At 38.3% G+C, this 19973-nt stretch overlaps 1 protein-coding gene across 1 annotated transcript in view; it reads left to right on the top strand.

Moving 5' to 3' along the window:
- Positions 1-14908, top strand: part of LOC149234077 (protein RESISTANCE TO PHYTOPHTHORA 1, chloroplastic-like) — a 41201-nt gene extending 26293 nt beyond the window's left edge. The window contains exons 3-4 of the mRNA XM_089461103.1: positions 14226-14395; positions 14494-14908. Coding sequence (XP_089317229.1) covers positions 14226-14395; positions 14494-14520 — 197 coding nt within the window. The 3' untranslated portion in view covers positions 14521-14908. The remainder of the gene's footprint in view (positions 1-14225; positions 14396-14493) is intronic.
- The last annotated feature ends 5065 nt before the right edge of the window (positions 14909-19973 follow it).

Raw genomic sequence — 19973 nt, 5'->3', positions numbered from 1 at the left:
GCTCTTGTTGTTCAAAAATGATTTGGATTGAAGGCCAAATTTCTCCCATGTCTTCATTAATCCTTTTCCAGATATTTTCCTTCACCTGTGCCAATGTAGTGCCCATGGCACAATCTTTTCCATTTTCTGTAATCTTTGGGACAATGTCTGGGACTTCTGTGTTTCTGTCAAGTAGGCATTTTCAAACCTTGTACTCTGCTCCTGTAAAACCTTTATCTCCAACTTCAGTTTCTTTAGCTCTTCTTCTTGTATTGACATATTTTCCATAGATTGAGCTAACTTCACTGAGTCATCCACAACTAATGTGGGAAGTACTATTGAGGATGATGTTCCTGTTGTAGTGGTTGCTGTAGGTACACCTGTTTGCAATAAAGATGCAATAGGAACTGCATCTAGAGGAACAACTGCAAGCTGTGAATTCTGTTCCTTTTCCTTTATTAGCTTGTCCATTTCTGCTTCCATTGCTTTGATCTGGGCACCTTGCTCCACTAGAAGTTTTAGCATCTCTTCCTTTTGTAACTCTGTCTCTCCAAGTTCCTTGGCCTGGGGGTCTTCTGTTGCTGGCAGCTTCAATTGCTTCTTTAATGCTGCAATGTCAACATTCTTTTTTCTGATTATTTCCTCTATAGATTTTGAATTGTCTGGATCAAGGCCTGCTTTGACCACCATTTCCTCCAAGTATTTGATTTTGGTATCTTTGGCAAGTGAGGATATTTTCTCCAATTTGAGTTGAGACTACACATTATTTAGAGTAAGCTGTAGTTTTGAGGCAGTGATAGTAGTCTGTGTGAAAGTAGAATACACCATCTCTCCTACGCTTGCCTGTGCATATCTATTTGATCCAAAGGATGGACATCCTTTGCCTCAAATTCAAAAGTGGTCTGTTTGAAATTTGCTGCTGACTTTGGTTGAGAGACCTAGGCTTGCAAGAATGCCATATGCATTCTTCCTTTCTTTGTATCATATGCTGAGATGAGTCTGTGCTGAATGGAGGAGGATTGCTTTCTGAACTGAGCTGATATGTTATCATGAATGGCCTCATTCCTTTGCTTAATTTCCTTGTATCTTTGAAAAATGTCCAACTGTCTCTGCTTTGTAGATGTTTCTAGTGTTTGAGGGACAGTAGCTGGAATATCTTTTGTAACTAAGGAATATGATGGAGATTCTGTAGTACCACTGTCCAACTTGAAAGTCTTCAAACCTGAGAGCACAATAGTGTCTTGTGTGTCCTCCAGTGAAAGAAATTCTATTTTAGAACTAGAGCCTACTTTAGTATATATTTTGAATTCCTTGGCTGAGACTTCAGTGACTGGAGAATCATCCTCTCTTGCTCTCTTATCTGTTTTCTCTTTGGGTATGGGAGTCTCTGATGCTGTGCTAGAAAGTACTTGCTCCTCGGCCTCCTGCAATGTATTTTCCACCCAAGTGTGCTGGTTCATATACTTTTCTATTTCAGGCCTCTGAATGTGCACATATGGTGTAGCCTTTTGTTCCACTCTCAACTTGGAAATTACCCCAAAGGGGTCATAAGACCAAGTGAAACTGAGAGGGAAGTTCATTTCTTTCAGTAGGAGCTCTGCTTCCTCTCCTATTGCTCTATTGTTGTAGATGAAGGGTCCTACTTGTGTCTTGATTTGGAATTGCGATTTCTTCTTAGCTGCCACAAAATGGATGTTATTAGAATGAATTATTTCCCTGATGTATTCCAAGGCAAATATTCTCATTCGCAAATATTCGGGCAGTTTGTATGGTGGCAACTCTAAACCATACACTCTAATCTATGTGAATGATTGGTAAAGGTACCGATCCCCTGTTTTGACTTGTTCACTGAGCTATAGAACCTTCTGAATTTCTTCACTGATCCTTGGAATCTGCTGGCCACTTAACAAACAAGTGGATGGATATACAAATTGGTCTATGAACTCTGAGAAGCTATATTCCTATGATTATTTTCTGACTAAGGAAGTCCAGAAAACAACTGACTATGGTTCGCCTTGCATATCAAGTTTCTGCACTGAGAATGGAAACTTATCTGTTTGGGAAAACATAAGCATATACATAAGAATTGATAAATATTTGAAGGAATTGTTCATGAATTAAATTTGATAAGAAGTTACCATAGTCAAAAGTGACTGATGGTCCTTCTTCTGAAGAAAGGGTGGATAGAAAGCCTAGAATAGGCTCATCTACCCACTCATCTGAATAGTAACCAAGAATGGAAGACAAAACAAAAATAATCTGTCTTGTCCTTTGAGGGAACATAGAAGAGGGATATGGGGGATTTTTCTTAGGGAGTTGAGAGTCTTCAGGGAGGAAGATTTCAAAGATGGTAGCTCTTTGGGGGAAAGTTAACTTCTGGTAAATTTCTCTGAGAGCTTCAATGGAGAAAGGGGAGAGGGAATCACAATGGGGAACTTGCAGCATTTGATTAATGCTGTCAGCTGTGATGGTGAAGAGAATTTCACCATTTGGGGAGATAATTGCCCTCTTGCTTGCAAGGTAAGAGGCTTGGCATCTTAGAAAGAAATATGGAAAATGATAGGATTGGGGAACAACAAACAGAGGGAGTTTGGATTTCCAAAGGTGTATCTCATCAAATTGGTCAAGGAAATTATCCCGAAACCAGCAACGCAATTCGAACAAGTCGAATTCACACTGTGTTTCGGTGATTTTGTAATCTTTGTCTGCAAGTGGGGTATGGTCTAAGTCGATAGGGGGAGTGAGCATCGGATTGATTACGAGGGCAGTTTTAGGTGCCATGGTGGTTGCAGAATGGAGAATTGAAGACTGTAACAGTAGGAAATTGCTGTGTCCAATAATGGCGGGAATTCAGAGTGGCAGACCTCTGTCAATTTATGAATGATAGGCAACAGAAATGCTGCGGCAAGATTAGAGCACAGAGGGGCGGGAGCACTATTGAATGAGCGAGGAAAGAAAAGTGTAATCGCAGTGGTGAATTTCATATTTATTTGCTGCGAACTGGCCTTAACTGTTGGATTAACGGTCTTTTTAGGGCATTAACTCTTGTAATGGCGTGGGCAAACAGATAGGGGATTTATGGAGGTTACAACGGTCTCAGACGTGGCAACTAAGCATTGGCAGATGAGTGGAGCAGGATCGTTGGCGGGAGTGACAGCTGCGAAGGGACGTGGAGACGACGTATGGCGGGAAATCGAGGTAGACGGGATGGGAATACCACTTTCGGGGGGGGGGTGGTATCCGGTTTATGGGGAGGGGTCTGAAATGAGCTGGTGGCGACATGTCGGGGGGCGGTAAACCACTTTTCAAACCCCCCCCCCCCCCCCCCCCCCCCCCCTTGTTGTTAAGCGTTATCACTTCGAGGGGGGGGTCCGAAAAATGTCGTGGGCCGTTGGATTTATGCGGTGAATGATCAGGTGGTCATGAAGTGTGGGGAGGTTAACACCTGAGGGCCCCACCATATGTTTCGGGCGCATGAACATAACCCAAGGTCCAAAACTTTGGATAAGGGAATACTTCAGACTTATTACATAAAAATCTTCATTTTCCTATTCTAATGCTATCTGAAAGCAAATGTGGGTGCATTTGAGTATGCAAACCCCTTCAATTTTTATTCTAAGAGATAAAGACTATTTATTTCAAACACTAGACTAATCTAATCAACTAAATTAATCCAGATTAAACAGTTGGATTAACATTATTCACCTATTTCTACCTATTTACTCTTAACCAAGATTAAACTGTTTGGTTAAGTTATTCACTCTAACCTAATTAACATAAATTGAAAACAACTTAAGCATGATTAAACTATATGTCTCAAGCGGAAAGGGTGGCATTTTAGACAAGCTGCACACAATTTCACAAATTTATTATTTTACAAAGCCAGAAGGCTAGTAGTGGCACTTAAGCTAGCATCACTTTCATGTTTATTCATTTTTGTGGGGTTCATTTATCATTTCATTTCTTTTTTTCATTTTTTTCTATTTTTTGTATTTATACCCTCTTTTCATTTTTTATTTTCATTTTTCTATCTTTTTTTTGGAAATCATTTGCAGAAAGCTATATTATTTACAATCTGAAATACTGAAAGCAAATAGTCAATGGTCATTGATCCTATAAATTATAGGACCCTAACAGGGTAGATGGAGAATGCACTAGTTGCAGATACTCAGGGATCTAGGCAGTTCGATTTCCTAGTGGTAGATTATTCAACACTGAGATCGAGCTAGTGATCGAGCAGCAAGGGGCAAAGCGGCGACATAGTGATTTTCTGGAGAAGTTTCCAGTTTCAGAGGAGTTAGAAGAGGAGGCCATAATTATTCTCCAGGAGGCTACGCAGGGACTGCACAATGCCTCAAGAAGGGCAGTTCGATTTAGTTGTGGAGTGGGTTGTTTCAGGGGCTGGATGCAGGGAAAATTTCCAGAAGGCCTCGTCAAAGACTTCCGGCCATAGAGACAGGCAGGATGTCTGCTTCAGAGAGAGTTTCAGGCTGAGCATAGAAGGGATTGCGCAGAGCCAGCACAAAGGTTGACACAGATCATTGCAGGGGTCAGTTTTTGAGCCTAGACTGAGCCGAAATTGCTTGGAAAGGAGGGTGAAATTCCCTTAGATATTTTGCCTGGTATTTCTTTCAGATAGAAACGCCAGTTTGGCGTCATTTCATTGTACTTAGAATTTTTGTGCATAATAATAATAAAACCCTCATTTGCTGCACTGATTTTCCCGCATTGGGTTTTTCTAGGGACGATTGAACAAAAATAATGGTGTCAAAATTTTATGTGTGCGCTAAAATCTCTCAGTTTCCAGTTTGCTATTTTTCCGCAGTATTTTTATGGTGAAAATTGCAGTTGTGATTTCATTCGTTGTTTGCTGTAGCTAATAAACTGCATAATTAAATTTATAGTTGGAAGAATAATTTTCAGTTGCTCTAATAGATGAAATTTTCTCATGGACCATGCACCTTAAGCTTAAGGATATCTTCTTCCATGGTTAATCAATCTATTGATGTCTGGATTATTTTTGCTCTTCAAGAAACCATTCTGTAAAGTTCCTTATAAGTTTTCCCTAGACTTAGGGTGGAGAATTTCATGATGCCATTTGTTGAGGATTGCTTTGTTGTGTTCATCAGGGTTACTCTGTAAGGAGTGTTCTTGCCTGTCCTTTGCTGCTGCCACTAATAGTCTGAGTTGCAGATATGGCTATCGAACCTTAAAAACCTAATGCTCACCTATCATCTTATATATTGTTAAAATTTAAAACTCATTAGAGTTCCCTCTTTTTTCTCCTTTTTCTCTTAATTTTTGCATCATAGCTTTCATTTCTTCTATGCTTGCGTTCTCTATTCTCCTTTCTAATTTTTCTTTCTATATTCAATCACAAAGAAGGAAAACTTTGTATTGATTTATGTCAATGGATGCTGATGTTAAAACTTGCTGATTTGAAGAAACTCCTTTTATGTTTGCATAAAAATCTTCCTTTCGCTTGATTTCTATTAGTGTTGGGGGGGGGTTTCTTTATTGACAATTTTCCCCACACTGCTCCCCTCTTTTCTTTGTGACAATTATGTATTTGCAAGGTCCTTCCCTCAACATGCATTCTGTTTACTTTAGGGAGGATACTAGACTTGACATTATCATACATAATCAACACATAGATCAAATATGCAAGTCAGGGTGATAAGAGGGAAGCTTTTTGTAGGAACATATAGAAACAAAGGTCCTTGGCGTCTCCCTTGAAACATGCAATCATATTTACACATGTTAATAAATAGTTAATAACTTATGTTAGATCGTAGACTTCTGTGATCCATAATGTAAATAATAATGTCTTTAGGATTAATCACATCATTAGGATTTGATCGACGTTTCAAACCAACTAATGTGGTTCATCCTCAGGACAAAGGTTGAAGAAAGTTCAAAATTTGTTTTATATTGCGCTGAGATAATCCACGTCAGGGACAGAGCAAACATTTATCAAATATGCACTGATGATTTGGCTGAGTGAGGTCATGTGATCTGCTGATGGTTATCGCCGCTGAGAGGTAATACGGGTAAAATTCATGATTATATAGTGAGTTTTTTTTGCAGATTTTATGTTAGTTCGTTATCATGACGTACTCTGACACGTCCTGAGATTTTTTACCCAATTTGGTAATATTTGTTAGCCCACGTCTTGATTGATTTCATTTCTTACGCCTCATGAGAGTAAGTTGTTAATCTTCCCCGAAGATCAAGCGATCGAGTTGCAAGCCTGTATCTTGTGTTCTCGTCTGGTGGTGGAAAAACATGGGAAGAAGTGGGAAACTAAATAGGAGCGAACCCAAGGCTCCCAATTTGCTTGAAGTGTATCCGGAGATCCAACAACAGTTTCAGGTAGCAGGATGGGTGGAATTTTTTAGGGGGTGTAGTGATTTCCATGACGAGGTTGCCATAGCATTTTCTCAAGGATTTGATGGCTAGCAGGTGGTCGTAGGAGGAATTACCTTTCAGGTAACAAAGGAATTGATTGCTGAGGGTACAGGTTTTCCTACGAACGGGGAGAAAGCCTTCAGAAGCCATGTCTTAGCTGGAGTTGATGTACCTTTCTTTTTGAAAGATGAATTTAAAGAAGCAAATTGGAGAGCAGGGGTGCAGAGGTCCTGACTAAAGGATGAATGGCACTGTCTTTTGTGAATAACCCAATCATATTTTACCTATGAGGGATGCTACAACCAGGTCAATTTGTACCACTTCATATTCTTGGCTCACATTGTAGGTCAGTTGAGAATTAATACCCCTTATTTTCTGTTGGAGAGCTTAAAGCACATGTCTACTAGAGTCCAAGCTTAGAACAAATGCATCATCTCATTTTATATACCATAAGAGCCTGATAAAACTATTAATTAAAAGTCAATTAAGAAGCGCTGGGAGAACTTGGGAGCATTTTTTGTTTTGGGGAGGGTTTCAACCTCAACCTGCAAAATCAAAGAGAGGTAGGAAAAAGGGAAGTAAAAAGAAAATCAAGCAAACCCAAAACCTTGAAACAGGGACTTCATCTTAGAGAACCTCTTTTGTATAGAAGAGGAGTAAAAAAAAAGGTAGAAACAACCCCTCCTCTGGTTCCTCAGTTACCTAGGGTTTATACCAGGAAAAGTGATAGGCTCAAGAAAATGCAGGAGAACTCTCCTCCTACTTGTTGACACCTAATCCGAAACGGATGGGTGAACTGGACAGTCATCTAGAAGATGAACTGATTTGTTTTATTTTTGTATATAAACATGAGTTAGTTAATGAATAAGATCATCAGTTCTCTCTCCCGCTCATTCTGGAGTTACCCTGGCCTGACATGGTATCAGAGCACAGGTCCCAGAAATAACTCCTGCCTCTGCCAGGTTTCTGCTGCCTCATGAAACCTCTGTCCTGAGAGACTGCGCATCCGTGCCTCTGTCCTGGAGACTGCGAATTTTTTTATAAAACGTTTGCCTGAATTCGCTGCACCTCTCTGCGCTGCCTCTGATCTGACATATCTGTCCATATGCCAACGCATCTTCCTGAATTGTCCTCTGTCTCTCTGCGCATTCATTTATGCCAACGCATCTGCCTGAAACGTTCTTTGCCTCTGTCGCTGCCCAGAGATTGAGCTTGGTCGAAACTTGGACGTGCTATGTTGAACAGTGAGACTGCAGTGTGCATTTTGGGTCAATTGTGTTTGAATATTGAAGGCGTTCGAATGCATTCAATCATTTCTATGGTAGGAATAGTTCTCACTGGCAAGGAGAACTATTCTGAATGGTCCCGGATGGTAAAACACACCCTCATCTACAATGAGTTGTGGAAAGGAGTGTGTGTCGGAGAAGAAGACAAAGACCCAGTGCAGCCTACATCAGACAAAGAACTCGCCATTTGGGAAAACAAGAACAACAAAGCCTATGCATTGATCGCAGCATCTGTAAATGAGGAAGTAAGTCGTCATATTTCATCCTATTCCACTGCCTTTGAAGCTTTACAAAAGCTGAAAGAACTCTATGATACACATTCTGCACTTGAAGTTGTTCAGCTCATGATTAAACTCTTCACTCTTGAACTGAAAAATAATGATCCTCTTGCTCTTGCATCTGAAATAAAGTCTATAATGCATGATATTAAATCCACTAAGGTTGAGCTGGATATCTCTCTTATTGCCTTTCTCAAAGCACTCTATCCTACCTACTCCAATTATCTTGAGTCTTTACAAGCAAATGGAAATCTTAAAGATATAACCTTTGACTCTCTTGTGAAAAAGTTTGCTGAAAGAGAGAAAGCCTTTGGAAAACAGTCCCTGCATCTTCTGAAGAGACTGTTTGCCTTGCTCACAAAGAAAAGCATCCTGCTCAAGATTCTACAAGAGGAAGAGGTGGACGAAGAGGAAGAGGAAGATACTTCAGAGGCAGGGGGGGCAGACATTCTCAAGCAGAAAAGGCAGATCTGCATTGCATTCGCTGCAAACGAAATGGATCACATGATGCTTCTACATGCAAGCTACCATGGGACAAAGTTGAGCAGAGAAGAAATCAGCAGAAAGGTAAAACTGATGACACAGACAAAGGTAAAGCACCTGAATCCGCTCACTATATTGAGGCACAATGTAACATTGGAGTAAATGAAGATTTGTTTAATGCTTCACTTGCTTCTTCGAAAAATGACTGGTTGCTTGATTCAGGAGCAACCTGTCATATGACTCATAGGAAAGATTTCTTTGAAGATTTCACTGACAATGTTGATGGAGCAGTATACTTTGCAGATCAGTCAAAAATCAAGCCATCAGGGCTTGGCACAATCAGGCTTAAACTGCCTGGTCTTCCAGACTTTCTTCTGGATCATGTTCTATATCTCCCACAGCTCAAGAGAAACTTGCTGTCCCTGGTCCACATCTGCCAGCAAGGTCACTCCATTCACATGTTTGATGGCAAGCTTGAGGTAAGAAAGGCATTTGACCACTCACTTGTCATGAGGGGTATAGAAGAAGAAAGACTTCTTAAACTGCAAGGAACCTCTGCTCATGCACAACATTTCTCATATATTTCTCATCATGAAGAAGGTGCACTCCCATCAAGTTTATTATGGCATGCTAGATTTGGACATTTAAACTATGATAGTCTCCGCTTGTTGAAGAAAAATGGTGTTGCTGGTTTGCCTACAATTCCTAGAAAACATAAGCAATGTGATGCTTGCATTCTAGGAAAGCATAGCAAACAGTCTTTTCATGATTCACATTCAAGAGCACATAGGAAGCTTGAACTCATTCATTCAGATTTATGTGGTCCAATGCCTGTTTCTTCTGCAAATGGAAATAAATATATCATGACATTTATTGATGATTACACCAGAATGTGTTGGGTTTATTTTTTGAAGAACAAATCTGATGCTTTTCAAACATTCAAGAATTTTCATAAATGGATTGAAAATGATGCACAATCTCATATTGGGTCTATTCGCACTGATAATGGAAAATAATATACATCAAATGAATTTGAACACTATCTTCGCCAACATGGGATTAAACATCAAACAACTGTGCCTTATAATCCTCAACAGAATGGTGTAGCTGAAAGAATGAACAGAACAATTTTGAATATGGTACGATCCATGCTTTTCTTCAAAAATGTAAAGACAATGTTTTGGGCTGATGCTGTTCTATGTGCTGCATATATAAAAAATAGATGTCCATCTAGTGCTATAAGAAACAAGACTCCTTATGAATTGTGGTATGGACATGTTCCTTCGGTAAAACATCTCAGGATTTTTGGTTCCACCTGTTATGCTTTAATACCAAAGGTACATAGAAACAAACTTGGTGCTAGAAGTCGTAAGTGTATCTTCCTGGGGTATTCAAACACATCTAAAGCATACCGCCTCTATGATGAAGTAAATAAAAAGTTTTTTTTATCTAGAGATGTCATTTTTCTTGAATCATCCAAATCTGACAGTGTTGTTGAGCGGCAACTTGATCGCTTGGATAGATTCACAAAACCGAAATCATTCCAAGAGTTTGATAATCAGATTCCACATCTTGAAGGGGGGATTCCTATACTAGATCAACATGTGGAATCTCCTTCTGAAGAACAATCTCCCCTGCATGACACTCCAACAACGGATGATGCTTTAAGTGATGTAATTGATAGAATTGGGAGACTTAATCTTGATTCAGTCCCAACTCAATCAACAGAACAGCCTGGACCATCTCAGAAAGGTCCCCCAAAGTGGCTGACAAAGACACTTGAAAGTGTTCATCCTGATGAAATTGGAAAAACAGGAACCAGAAATACAAACCGACAAGATGGAGTTGATATAGATAACTCTAATTCACCTGTTGATATGGATGTTACTTATGATTGTGAATTGAACTTGTCTACAGATTTTGAACCAACTTCTCATGATGAATGGAAAGAAGCGATGCAGAAGGAGTATGATGCCCTCATAAAGAATGGCACTTGGAAGCTGGTTGATCCTCCATTTGGAACCAAACCAATTGGCTGCAAGTGGGTCTACAAGAACAAGTACAAAGCTGATGGCTCACTTGACAAGCACAAAGCTAGGCTTGTGGCAAAAGGTTTTGCACAGAAGGAAGGGGTTGATTATGAGGAAACTTTTGCTCCCACAGCAAAATGGGCCACCATTCGGACACTCTTTGCACTAGCTGCTCAGAACGGTTGGAAAGTCCATCAAATGGATGTAAAAACTGCATTCTTGAATGGAGACCTAAAAGAGAATGTTTTTATGTCCCAGCCTGAAGGATTTGCTGTGAAAGGACATGAACACAAAGTATGCAAACTTGTGAAGTCCTTGTATGGCCTCAAACAAGCACCACGAGCCTGGTATGAAAAACTAACTGAGCATCTTCTGAAACTCAACTTCAAACATTTTGATCTTGATGATGCAACTTTATTTGTCAAGAAAGTTGGCAAAACAGTTGTATATCTTGTGGTATATGTAGATGATCTTTTAATGACAGGGAACAATGAAAGCTATATTGCATCCATAAAGAAAGAATTAGGAAATTTTTTTGAAATGACTGATTTGGGCTATGTTCATTACTATCTTGGCATTGAAGTAACCCAACATCCAAAGTCCATATTTCTTTCTCAAAAGAAATACATTGGAGATTTGTTAAACAGATTTGGCATGACAGAGTGCAATCCCCTTTGTACTCCAATGGAACAAAACTTGAAGCTCACATCTATTGAAGGAAAGGAATTTGAGGATGCAACAAAGTATAGACAGCTTGTAGGAAGTCTCATCTACCTCACTACTACCAGACCAAACATTTCATTTGCTGTTGGAATCCTCTCCAGGTTCATGCAAAAGCCTTGTGAGGGACATTGGTCTGCTGCAAAAAGAGTTCTAAGGTACTTGAAGGGAACTCAAGACCTTGGAATCAAGTATACACAGGTGGACGACTTCAACTTGATTGGATACTCTGATTCAGACTTCGATGGAGACAAAGAAACTGGGGTATCTACTTCAGGATATGCTATGAGTCTTGGATCAGGAGCTGTCTCCTGGAGATCACGCAAACAATCAGTACCAGCAGATTCCACAATAGAAGCAGAATATGTGGCAGCAGCTGAAGCAACGAAAGAAATTGTGTGGCTCAGGAAAATTCTTGAAGATTTGCAAGTAAAACAAATACAATCAACTCCACTCATGATTGATAACACATCTGCAATAAAGTTGGCCAAGAACCCAAAGTTCCATGATCGTACTAAGCACATCAATACTAAATATCATTTGATCCGACATCATGTTGAGGCCAAAACAATCCATCTCCGTCATTGTTCCACAAACGAGCAAATTGCGGACATCTTCACCAAAGCGCTTGGAAGAGAAAAGCTTGAAAGATTCAGAACGATGCTTGGACTCACCAAAATCCCTTCAGATTAAGGGGGGGAATGTTGACACCTAATCCGAAACGGATGGGTGAATTGGACAGTCATCTAGAAGATGAACTGATTGGTTTTATTTTTGTATATAAACATGAGTTAGTTAATGAATAAGATCATCAGTTCTCTCTCCCGCTCATTCTGGAGTTACCCTGGCCTGACACTACTGAAACCCTACCCACAAACATTTAGCTGACAGAGAAGGCTAAGGGAAAAATGACTGAGCTCGAAACTAAAAAGACCTCATTTGAGAAGGAACCCACCTTGGCTGAAATGTTTAAAGGTGGAAAGAAACCTCACACCAGGCCTTGGAACAAGCTAAGACTAAATATAAAATTAAAACAGAACCCTGAACTAGCCAAGGAGGTCATAGATGTGGATAAGATTCCTCTAAGAGACATGATCATAAACAAGGAGAAGGCTACTAGCTCAAAAAGGCCAAAGAAAGCAAAAGATTCAAAGAAGGGAGCTACTATGGAGACTCGGAGGAGTAAAAGACAGAGGATGACCAATGTGGATATTTTGTTAGAGGTAGCTAGCACCCTTAGCTAAGTTGATGTTTGATCATTCAGTTTTGATCTCTCACTATTAAAGTGAAATTTCGATTTATAGACTGACAGCTCGCTTATCAGTGTTTTTCATCGACAAAGGTAAAAGGGCGCTGATAGTTTCATTGTCAGCGAAATTTTGGCAAAGCATATAGATAAAAGCACTGACAGTCGGCCTGTCAGTAAAATTGGCATTTTCTAGTTTGAAAAAGAAGGGGTGACAGAGCACAAATTCCAGCAAAGAAGGCAGAATATCATTTGCTACTTTTGACCCTGTTTTCCAGCCGTATTTGTAGTACATTGTTATGTTTAGATACAGATAGGTTTGGAAGATATTTTATATGCATGTATTTGATAAAGTACATTGTTAGTTTTAGATTTTGTAATTAAGGATGAGCTAGATTTATGTTTTAGTTATAGTCTTTTTTATAAAGACTATTCTGAAGAATGAAAAAGTGTTGGAATTTTTGGCAAAACCTTTCGTGCAGTGTATACATTTGGATATCAATATAAATAACTGTGTTCAATGTTATTTGCTCAGATTTACGAAGAGTCTTGTGTAATGGGTTTCTTGTCTGTTTTCTAGTGTTTGTCATCTCTTATGTTTCGTAATCTTATCCATATGTCTTCTACATTTTGGAAATCAAGTTATTAAAACTGAACTTTGCTTGTCAGCTTAGATTTATTATTTCCAAAGTGTTATATGTTTTCAGCTTAAATATCTTCAACAAAATTCACTAGTTGCTCTGTTTTTGGTGTTTATCTCTATCTGCTTCTATCACAGCTAAATGAGAAATTGTCTAAGAAAGTTGTTGCTACCTTGCCTTTGTAGTTTGTTCATATAGCCTGTAAGCAGTAATTTGTTGTCAAGCAGACTCCATGCCCAATGGTTTTTCTTGCCCTTTCCATACCAATGTTGTTTAAAACCAATCAGATCTAGTTGATGTGCTGAGTACATAACCAGTCGGATTTGACTGAGTTATAGAAGGGATCCCCCTTTGAATTGAAAGGGCCAGCTTTCGATTCAAAAGATTGGCTAGAGGTTACCTTAGAGTTTTTCCCGCAGCCACGGTTTTTTCTAAGTGATATCACCTCCGAACTACTCTTTTTCTCCTTTGCTATGCAGATTGAACTTGCTTGAGATGAGTGTCCAAATGAGGCCGAACTGTCTTGAATTTGTAACCTTTCTTGAGGGTCAAATAGCCTTGGGTCGACTTGGTCTTGGACTTATTCATGGCTTTTACATGATAAAATAAATATTTTTCTTCATTACAATGAATCCAAATAGGACTATGACATGTGACCAATATTATTCTTTATCCTAGAAAGACCTAGAAATTCCTAGAAGACCTAAAAGCATGAAGAACATGCTTTTGACTCAAACTTGAGTATGAAATCCATACTCCAAAATAAAATATAATCTCTCTTTCTTTATAAAGAATATACAATGCCATGATTACAATTACATGATAATGAAGACAGAACCTAGTTACAATTTTCAACAGCCGCTAGGCTGACGTTGACTTAGTCAAATGCCAAGGGCAATAAACTTCCTAGCATTTTCTTTTTATTACTATGCAGACTGCTTGCATTTCAGATCTAGTGTCTACTGTGATGTGATTATATATTACTTCAGAATTTTTCGGACTGCAACTCAATTTTGCTAGTTTCAAGTGTTTTGTTTTGTCTCATTTCTGTTAAATTTGTACTTTAGTGTAGATGATGGAGATTAAATTCTTCCTGCAAAACATTTTAGTAATATTTGTGCTTATGATTGGTTGTCTCTATTTTGTTGTTGCAGCAATTCCTTCTCTACGAGCACGTGATTGTTCAAAGGAGGAAAAGGAAGCATTGAACTATCTTTTCCTTCTCATACCACTTATCAATGTTATTCTGCCATTTGTTTGGAGATCATTTGCTGTGGTCTGGTCAGCAGATACTGTGGCCTTTTTTGTGATGTATGCATGGAAGGTATGCCATTGTGTTTCTGTTTATTATTAGGCACTTTGATATCAAGAATAATAAGTTTGTGTAGTTTTCCTCAGATAAATTGTCTGTTGCTTGTACAGTTGAAGTGGCTTCAAAAACTGGAATGAAATATCTAATGATTTGGGAAGACCAGGTATCTGGATGAATGCAATGACTGAGGATTGCTTGAGCAGAAAGAGGAACTTATTTATTTCCTTTTATAGATTTCTCTTATAATGCCTTGGTGATTCTGTTACTTACAATGCCTCCATATAAAGTCATGAAGATGTGTATGATTTGAAGAAAGAAAAACCGTTGATTTCATTTCTGGAATCAACCTTTGGCATGTAAAATCTTAAGTGGCCATCTATTTTTTTCGAATGGTCATAAAATGTAAATTCTTCTCAATATGTGTTGTCATGCTTTCCAGGATTGAACTCACCTTTAGTGATATCTTTTTGTAACATACGTTACTTATTAGGCCAAGAGGAACATCTACGTCCCCCTTTCTTTTGCTATGTCGCGTTCTTTAACATCTTATTTTAGAGGATTCACCCATACTCAGAAGCAAAAAGAGTACACCTTTGAAGCACACTATGCTGCTTAAGTTCAAGCCCCTAAAGAATGCCTTTGAATGGTGCAGTAATTGCCTCAATCAGAGTCCTCATGAAAAAGTTATGCGACTTAAAAGTTGACCTTCCTGTTTTCACCAATTCACATTTGTCAACAAATGATTTGTCATTCCTTTCAAGTATTAATTACATTTTCTCATCCAAAGTTTCAGATTTCAATAGTGCCAAACAACAGGACCTACCCTAAGCTTTGGCATTGACATTTCCATCCCCATTTTTAGGAGTATGCTAGTTATTTCTCTTTTGATTATTGAGCTATATCGAAAATATTATAATTAGAAGCATATGCTTATTATGGTCCCCAGCTACCAAATAAATTTGAAGCAAATAAAACATGAAGGCTGAACCAAAATAATGAAACTATCTTGAGTTTAGGAAGTGGTTCCCAATGAAACGAAAATGTCTCTAATAAATTATTAAGTCTTAGGGACATGTCTCAAGTTGGTTTCATGGTTCAATGTGACCTATATAACTTAATGGCGGGTTTAGAAATAACAAAGTCATTTTGCAAAAAAGGTTTTAAATCTAATCTATGAGAAAGCCCTTCGACTTCCTGATTGTAACAGATTATTAAATTTTTTGTAAAATGACATTAACTATTGTGGTCCATCTCAAGCCCATGAAAGAGATCCAAAGAGATAGAAAAGGGCGACAATAAAATTTCCGAAGGAAGAGAAGAGGAGACTAACATATTAAAGCGACTGATTTTTGGAGTGTGTCATTCCTCAAAGAGAACCCATACACCTGATGGAAAGGAAGCCCTACCTTGTTGGGGTTGCAATATGCCATTATGTCACTTGTATCATTACATATTTGTTTTACATTCATGTCTCTTGCTACCATAACCAACTAGTTTTTGTAAGAGCTTTTGAACTCAATTTGCATACTTCATTTCTATTAAACACATACATGGCAGCAACAGAAGATGAATGATAAAACATGAGAGTGTATCTATTATTAACAAATGATATACATTTATAGTACATTCACATGACCTTTGGTTTCATATTCCAAGGTCTCTTGGACTTCTTTAGATTATTCAACTTCCACACCAACCCTTAGAGGATTAGGTGTCCAACATTCCCCCCCTTAATCCGAAGGGTTATGTATGAGTCCAAGAAGAGAGCTGTAATACAAAATGTGCAAAAATGCATGGCAGCACTAGGCTGAATGTGCTCTCTGAAATGTTGGTATAAGGGAGGTGGTTTAAGGATGACCACTAACACTGGAATGCTTAGTGCAGTTCCCAAAACTCTTCCAAGTCTGGCATGAAGCTCAGGTCTTCTGCGAGAGGAAGTGCTCTTGATGTTTTGAAGAGGGAAACCTTCAACCAATAAAGGGAGGTCTCACCCCGCATAAAAGGGTTCTCGTCGTATAGATATACATGTCAATAACTCTAACAGAAGTATGTGTGATCACTAACACAATGACCTACACCATATCTGCCTTGGCATCACAATCCTATAATATATCCAGTGCTAGCACTGTTAACTTGTGCCCACGAGCACAATCGTAGATGCCACCAATCTGATATATGCCCAACTATTCCTTGACGAACTTGGGATCATATGATGTTGTAATCAAAACCCTAGATTCTCATACCAATGTCATCAAAATATCACTCTCTACCATAGGTTGTTATTACAAGATTTACCAAAATACAATTGTGGATGACTTTGTCATACGTCAGCACAAAATATTGATGCTCACAAAGATGTCTTTGCAACCAAGGCTTTATATGTTTGCATTAATAGGTCTACTTCAGCAAAGTGATAGAACAATGGAACCCTAACTTATAACTTTGAAACCATTAATGCTAGTTTACTTCAGATGTACAATAGTACTTCAAATAATGAAATCTTTATACAACTGACCTTATAGCCAGACTTGAAACGAAGACCATGTGACATTGTTGTAGTACTTGACAGTGTGCCTTCTTCAATTGATGAATTACACAAGAAGCATAAATACTTCTTCAATAATGACATGAAAAACCTTACTGTTGATATCCACTTTGATTTGCAAGCTGTCCACCCTTCAAATTGTTTATGACTGAATGTGTCTCAAAATAAGTGTGTCAAACTCTTGTCAAAATACCTCTACTTATGAAGTCTTCAGATGTATGCAAGAATCTTCATTTGTTGTTAAAAGGGCTGCAAAGATCAATACAATTTGTTCCAGCAACCAATTTTAGATGAACGAACAGCCAGTATTTTGAAACCCTATTCACTGTTTGACAATGATGAAATTGGTAAAACCAAGCTATAAGGAAATTTTTCAATCTATGTTCCTTCAAAACCTTGTTTCCTTTTTATCATTGAAACCAGGACTCTTATTGCAAGATCAATTTTCACAGATGGCATCCAAGATTTCTATCATTAAATGTGGAGCTCTGGATCCTTGTTCAGAACAGATATAGTAGTCACATGATCAGGCTGAGATAGATGTGTATATTCTTCAAATCAACTTCATGTTTCAATGATAATAAGGTTCAAGATATGCAACCAGAAACAACCTACTGTAGGAATAAGTCTAGAACGAAATTGTCTCAGATAATGCCTGGACCTTTTGCAACAAAATATTCTGAGAGAGAGCAGCAAGAGGATCACAGTTATGGCTCCAAACCTTCAACCATAGACCGAAACAATTTAAAAAAAAAAAGGCAGATGTAATGTCCTCAAATATATGTCATGGGTTACTAATTTCAGTGCACAAAAGTTTGATTGCTTATTTGCTGGTACAGAGACACATAAATGGAACCCTTTCAAAGCTTCTTCATTGTTCTTGTTTTTTTGTCTGACTTGCACAAATGAAGGCCTTGGTATTTCAACAGATCTGCACCCCAATCAGTTAATATGTTTCTCATTAATGTGCCCTAAAAGAGGGTCGAGAACACATAGATCATAATAGACCCCAAAAAATTGCAGACGTCCTCCTCAGGAACAACAAAATAGCCTCAACAAATTGTAGACTTAAATTATTTTCCTATTATGTACTAAAAACCCTTATTTATCAAAAAATATATGCCAGAAAGAATTCCCAAGGTGCTAATCTTCAAGTTCATAAACTATACCATAAACCCTTGATGTGTTGCAAGCTTCTCATAAACTATACCATAAACCCTTGATGTGTTGCAAGCTTCTCCAAGATAATTGACCAGTGAGACTTTCAAACCACAAAACCTCGACCTCCAAATTATTCTTTGATCCACAGGGTTGAAGTATAATTCAAAGCTCATTTCCATCAGATAAGTATTAAATTCATGATATATTGGAGGATCATAATGTCACATATTTATAAAGTTTTGGAGGGCATGTTAGATGATCCAAAAATACATAAACTTTAGTTTAATTATTTAGATATAATATTCAATTATCTAGAATATTTAATTAGATATTGGAGACATTTTAGAATAGCTAATTGTTGTAAAAGATATGACATCTAGAAATGTGTCGTTTCTTAGGAACCAATTTAGGAAAATAGTTAGGAGTGTTGTTATGAGAGCATTAAATGTAAATTGACACTTGTAAATAAGTGATCCATAACAAAATTAGGTTAGGAAATTAGCTTATTTAAATCATGTTTCTCTTCTTGCAAGAGAGTTGAATGATTGTGTGTAAACTTTTGCAGGTTTTATGTAATTTTCTTTTCCTTATTAATAAAATTTGTGTGTTTGAGGACACTTCTACTATTATTGTGGTATCAAAGCTTCAATGATGCAGATGATGTGAAGAGGAGATTCCAACTCTGCAGGGTTTTGGAAAACTCCATCAAATTGTTCAGTGGTTTAATGGTATGAAAAATTCTCAATTCTATTAAGGAAAATAAAATTTATTTTTTGAATTAGTGATATTTGATTTTTTTTAGCAAATTTTTATTCCCCAAATTGGAGAATAAATTTAAAATATGTGAATTAAGGCACACAAAATGCACAAATCTTCCTCTACCTGGTCTTGGAGACTTAGATTTTTATGTACTCTTAAATTTGTTTAAGCTTCAAATTACAAAAGGTTTGCATCCTGGAAAATGTATGTGTTGCATATACAAGGGCATGACAAATTCAAGCAATTACAAAAATCGTGTTTGTTCTAGGTTGAAGATGCATAAAGCTCCTCAAATATTCAAAAGGTTTGCATTCTCCTATGGTTGTCGAATCATTTTCACTAGAATTTGTTGCATATGATGCAGAACCAGTGCCTTGTATGCTTTGGTCAAAAGGTTGATTTTTCATTTTACCTGTCATGGCATGTTTAGTTTCGGCAGTAATAGGGTACATAGCGGCGTCCCTAAAATCTGTTTCAATCATAATCTCCTACGGGAATGATTTCAATGCTTCCATTTGACAGTTGAAATCAAAAGGTGAACATGACAGTCCCTATTGATTTGTGATGTTCTCTAGTGTCTCTGCATACGGACGTGGTCTTTGAAGTTCTACTTGAAGTTTTGCTTCTAATCTGCATGGGTATTGAATCAAGGCGAGTCATCGTGTGGTAGTTGGATTATTTGTTGAGCCATGGTATGATGAGCATCCACGACGAGGTTGTGTGTAAGCACAGTGCCATTGTCGTTCCACTGCCACACATGCATTTTCTCGTGGTAGATAAGGCATGTGATACGTTGAGGGACAGGGCAAAGGCATACTATGAGAGTGTTGTCAAATACGGTAAATCGGCTGGGTTGATTGTTGTTGGCTTGTAGGGGCCTAACCCAAGTTCAGAGTTAATTAGCCAAACATATCCCTGTACTACTGGCCCTTTCGGCAACAGTCCGCGGAGTGCGGATTGTGGTCTTACCCAAAGCAGTGTGGGGGGATGTTGGAACCAAGTTTCCGCACCCTTGAGATGTCTGAGGGGTTGATTTAGTCCAATTGTGAATACTTTCGCGCAGGTTACTTCGCGCCCTTCCCTGGCCTGCGAGGCCTTCGCGGCCTGGTTATATTTGTCTTTGCG

Source organism: Pinus tabuliformis, chromosome 8, assembly GCF_031772625.1.
Source record: "Pinus tabuliformis cultivar Carrire ecotype Pingquan chromosome 8, CPIR1, whole genome shotgun sequence".
NCBI lineage: Eukaryota > Viridiplantae > Streptophyta > Pinopsida > Pinales > Pinaceae > Pinus > Pinus tabuliformis.
The sequence above is the reverse complement of the archived record's forward strand: the minus strand, read 5'-3'. Positions and strand labels throughout refer to the sequence as shown.